Below are 5453 nucleotides of genomic sequence, written 5' to 3' on the forward strand. Positions count from 1 at the left end.
GAGTGACCCTTGACGACCATTCTCAATGTTTGTCGCCCGAGATTAAATCCTACGTACACATATAAGTAAAATCTTTAGTAGATACGCAATTTTATTTCGGTATGGCTACAGTGGTTGCTATGGAAACGGCCGCCATCTTGAAATAAACAATGAATTTCAAATCCCTAAAGATTTCTTATTTACGGACCACAATTTGGAAACAGTATACCTGTATACCTTTTCTGTGTAACAGCAAGTTTTTTTCAATAAGTGCTAAAGAAACGCGGTAAAACCTCTTAAAAAAACCCAAAAAAACCCAAAAAACCATTAGAGAGACGGACAAGACATACACGTCCAACTCACCAGCCGTCTGCATACGTCGCCGTACAATGTCCAGTGGGTACGAGGCCGACTGCCCCACCATGCCCGCGACAGCGCCGAAGCACATACGCTCCAGGGGGTTCGGATCCCGACCCGAGTGGGTCTCTGAGGGGGAGGGGGAGGGAGAGAGAGAGAGAGATTTGTGTGGGTGAAGAGAGGGAGAGAGAGGGGGGAGAGGGAGGTAGAGAGGGATAGAGGGAGAGACAAAGAGAGAGAGAAGAGAGAGAGATTTGTTTATCTATAAGCTATCAAGCTATCAAAACAAGCAAAGATAAAACTGTAAAATTGTATCTATTACATCATATGTTATTATATGTTATCTTATCTTATCTAATCTTATCTAATCTAATCTAATCTTAACTTATCTGATCTTACCGGCGTGAACTTTCTTCAATGACTCGTATGTGAAGAAACTGAACCCTGAGTACGGGATGGAGCCGAGGATTGTGGGAGTGAAGCCTCGGTAGATGGATCGGAACCCTTCCTCTCGTATCATGCGCATGAACACTTCGCCGATGTGGTTGTAGCTGGAGACAGAGAGACAGAGAGAGGAGGGGGGGGGGGGGACACTAAGAACTTAGTAACAACCAGTATAAAATTATCTTTTTAGTTTAGTTTTAGCAGTAGAGGTTTTACGGCACTCGCAACTGCATAAGGTCATACGAGCGGCAAGGGGTGGGTGAATAAAGGTTTTACGGCACTCGCAACTGCATAAGGTCATACGAGCGGCAAGGGGTGGGTGTCTACAGAGAAGTCTTTACAGGGAATCAGACTCACTCTGCTCACCTCTCTAGCTTCAACAGCACAATGAATAGAGGGTCACAAGAGAGTGACAAACATACAAAAGAAGTAGAGGAAAAATGACGATAGTAAGGATTAGGAAAGAAAAAGCAGCAGTTCCCTGTTGTAGTTCAGGCACAGTTATGAGCATGACATTGTTAGATCAGCCCATTTACAATTCTACTGTGCACTAGAACGAGAAATGTCCCCCCTTTGGGAATGGCCTAAAGACACTTCAGTCAGTTGCACTGCCTTGGGGGGTTAAAATTATCTATTTGCCAACAAGGTCGTTTTGAGAAAATCAAAGGTAAAGTTTTTGGACCCTTGTTCAGTTTCTGTAAAAGACAAGGAGAGTTTTCTCTATAACCAAACAAATATACACACCAATGACACCAAACTTCTCCTATAGGTGGGGCAATGAGCCAATGCCCACTTTTGGTAAAGGTCAAGATTTCTGGAAACCCCCAAAATCTGGGTTAGCCCACTTGCCCTTAAAACCGACCAAATACCCCAAGCAACACTTTAAACTTAAACTGTATGGCTATACAAGAGGCAAGACCTCCAAATTTCACACCCATCTCCAACAGGATCGAGCTAAATGGGGAAAATTCATGTGTCAAATGGCTTTCATAAGCACAGAAAGTTGGATCTATCAGAGGCTTGAACCCCTGAACCCTCTCTCCCACAATCCCGAGCCTGGTAACCTAACCACTATACTGCCGACGTCACCTGTTGAATCATGAATAACAAAACGGCAGCATAAAAATTCTGTCGGTGGAATCATGAATGACAAAACGGCAGCATAAAAAAAATTTCAGTCGCTTGAATGATGCAGCAATAGATATAACCTGGAAGTAAAAGTAACTGTTGAGACATTTAGGAACAATATAAAATGTCAGCATCAAATACCGTAGGAGTCAGATGTTAAAAAGGTATTATTAATCCGCATACAGGAAAAAGAGGCTAAAACAGCACCTGGACATGGATGGCTGGTGCCTCTATAAATAAATAATTGATGGTCAGGTCAGGTCAGGAGTCAGATGTGGTGACACTTCTCTTACTCAACTCACGGCGTCTCTGTTCATCACTAGAACTAGCAGGATGGTGGTCTTTTTTTGTTCGTTTTTTTTTAAAAATTAAAGGTATGGCTTTTTAGTTTTAGTAGAGATTTTTGCGGCGCTCGCAACTGCATAAGGTCATATGAGCGCCAGAAGATTAGAGGTGTTACAAGAGAGTAACATACATAAAAAAGAAGAAGGGGAGATAAGGACGATAGATGTGTGACAGGAAAGAAGGAGCAAACCACATAAGAGCACCCGCCAACCTCAGGTATGGCTTGTTCCACTTGATTCATGACAAATGTGTAAATTTAAATGTTGAAATTAAACAAATGTGAGGCGTGCTGACAAAATGCGTTACTTCTCACAATCCGTGAAAGGAGATATCTGCCAAAAATCGACACTTGGGTCAAATTTCTAGATTTTCTATTTATACAACATTCATAAAGTATTAAATGCCTTTTATTATTTCATACTAACAACTTGTAAAAACTTAACCTATTAGCATGATGTATCTATTTCCATAGGGCTCAGATTCGAGAAGCAACTCATTTTGTCAGCAAACTTTACAACTGTTGAAAGATGAACAATAAAATGTGGACATAAAATATGTGTCACGACATGATGGAATCAGGCGCTCATCAATTTTTGGGGATATGGAGTTACTGGTATAATCTTACAGCCATATTTATTTGTCTTGCATTTGATGAAAAAAAATACCCATCTCTTTTAAATAGAAGTTGAGGTACTTGGGGGTGAAGGACGTGGGGGGTCATCTGGTGTCAGAGGTAGAAATGAGCAAAACTATAGTCAGCACAGTTTGCCAATTTCCAAAGCTTGAGCGTCCTTAGAAACTAAAAATTTACATTTTATTTGTGCCTTTGAATAATATTTTCCAGTAAAATCCATACAGGAAATTCCTGAGGAATGTATTTTTCAATGGACATAAAAAGTGTTCAGCCACCCCCCTCCCAAAAAGAAAAAAAGAAAAAGAAAACGAAACAAACAAAAAATTGCCCAACGAGCGGAAAAACAGAAGTTTCTTCAATTTGGCTATTTTGATGAGCAGCTGATTTCACCATAATGATATATGAATATGTGCCGCGGGTCTACTCACAATGCCTTTGGGGTGACCGCCATGCGGGCTCGGCACAGGTCCAGGGGGTAGGTGAAGGCCACGGAGGTCACACCGGCCAGCGACCCCGCCAGGAACCGCAGGTGTGGAGGTAAATGTCTGAAGAGAACAGGGAGAAACGTTTTTTTAATTATTATTTTTTTATATAGTAGAGGGTTTTACGGCGCTCGCAACTGCACAAGGTCATATGAGCGCCAAGGGGTGGGTGTCAACAGAGAAATCTTTACAGGGAATCAGGACTTATTCTGCTCACCTCTATAGCTTCAACAGCACAAGGTCTGCTTCGACTATCAAGGCACCCCGGAAATAGCAGGTCACAAGAGAGTGACAAACATACAAAAGAAGTAGAGGAAAATGACAATAGTAAGGACCAGGAAAGAAAAAGCAGTAGTTCCCTGTTGTAGATCAGGCACAGTTATGAGCGTGACATGAGTCAGCCTATTTATAATTCTACTATGCTTGAACGAGAAATGTCCCCCCTTTGGGAATGGCCTAAGGACACTACAATCAGTGGCACTGTCCCGGGAGAAACGTCTCGCATAAATTGTCTAGCACAGGCGGACAATCTGTCAGCATAAAACCTTTTGTTACAGTAAGAATTTTATGGAACTTGCACCATTGCAGACACTGTGACTACCACGAGGAGACCGTTGAACATCTTTTCCTTCACTGCCCAAACCTGGCAGTTCTTCGACGCAAGCTCCTACACACACCTACAGACTTACAAAGCCTGCTCTACTCTGGCGTTGACCAGATGACAAGGACATGTGGTTACTTGAAGGAGGCATTGCGCTGCCTGCAAGAGCGAAATGCTCGCAGCTAAAGGATTTGAAAACAACAACAACAACAACAACAACAACATGGAACTTGCAACACAATTAGGTTCCATAAGTCCAAAGATTAAAAGTGTTACAAGAGAATAACAAATAAGAGTAATAAACACAAAAAAGGAAGAGGAGAGAAAAGGATGCCAGATAATGTTTGATAGGAAAGAAGGAGCCAAGCAAACCACACCAGAGCACCCCTCAACCACCCACCAGCATAAAATGTTTTGTTTTCATTTTAGTGAGAATTTTCGCACTTACAGAACCTAATTTTGTTGCAAGTGGCGTAAAAAAATTTTTTTTTTTTTTTAAATAAAAATTTTTTTTAACGGCCCTTGCAATAAAATGAGATTCTGTAAGTGCGAAGATTAAAGGTGTTCCTAGAGAGTAACCTACGAACAGAAGGCAGGAAAAGGATGACCAAAGTTTTTTTAGTTAAGAAAGAGTTGTGCAATACAATTAGGTCATATAAATACCGAGATTAGAGGTTTTCCAAGAGAGTAACTTATCCCATACAAAGAAAAGAGGGAGGAAAGATAAAGAGGATAGATGTTTGATAGGAAGAAAGGAGTAAGTAAACCACACCAGAGCACATGCCAACCACTCACCCATGCATAAATACAATTACAATTCATATATATTTATGCATAAATATATATGAATTGTAATTGTAATTGGACTAAGATCCAAAATTTGTGAGTGAGGGCATTATTTAACGAAGGAAAAAAACACCAAAAAACACACACACACACACAAAAGTAAAAGTAAAAGAAATCCAAATAAAAAAATAATTAAGAAATAAAAAATAGGAAAACAAAAACCAAAAAAGCGACATCAAGAAAAAAACAATAACAATAAAAAAACAACCCCCCAAATAAACAAACAAACCCAAAACACAAAAACAAACTAAAAAATGACAAACTAAAAACCCAAACTAACTAGATTTAGGAAACAAAATGAAAAAGAATGAAAAAAAAAAAATGCTACCCATTACGTTGCCGCCGTGCTGGTACTCACTTCTTGTTGCGAAAGTTGAGCATCAGCTTGTACTGCTCGTGCGCCGCGTACTGTATGGCCGCGTAGGGCACGATGCGCACCAAGGTCGCCGAGTTGCCGCGCCACAGCGACAGCACGCCCGAGTTGCGCACCGTGTCGTACAGGAAGCGCGCCGCCTCCCGGGCCGAGAACGGTTTGTTCGCGACTAGGAACGGGGGATGAGAAGATTGAGAAAGATGTCTCGTTCGTAAGTGGTGTTGGGGTTTGTGTGTTTGAGAGAATTGAGGGAGGGAAAGGGAG

The 5453-nt window shown here is 41.3% G+C and overlaps 1 protein-coding gene across 1 annotated transcript in view; it reads right to left on the reverse strand.

Annotated features, from left to right (window-relative positions):
- LOC101861077 (mitochondrial coenzyme A transporter SLC25A42) overlaps positions 1 to 5453 on the reverse strand; it is a 12774-nt gene that overhangs the window by 3341 nt on the left and 3980 nt on the right. The window contains exons 3-6 of the mRNA XM_005109219.1: positions 5175 to 5358; positions 3316 to 3432; positions 736 to 887; positions 343 to 465 (exon numbers count right to left, since the gene is read on the reverse strand). Coding sequence (XP_005109276.1) covers positions 343 to 465; positions 736 to 887; positions 3316 to 3432; positions 5175 to 5358 — 576 coding nt within the window. The remainder of the gene's footprint in view (positions 1 to 342; positions 466 to 735; positions 888 to 3315; positions 3433 to 5174; positions 5359 to 5453) is intronic.

The sequence above is a fragment of the Aplysia californica genome, unplaced genomic scaffold (assembly GCF_000002075.1).
Source record: "Aplysia californica isolate F4 #8 unplaced genomic scaffold, AplCal3.0 scaffold00756, whole genome shotgun sequence".
NCBI classification, from domain to species: domain Eukaryota; kingdom Metazoa; phylum Mollusca; class Gastropoda; order Aplysiida; family Aplysiidae; genus Aplysia; species Aplysia californica.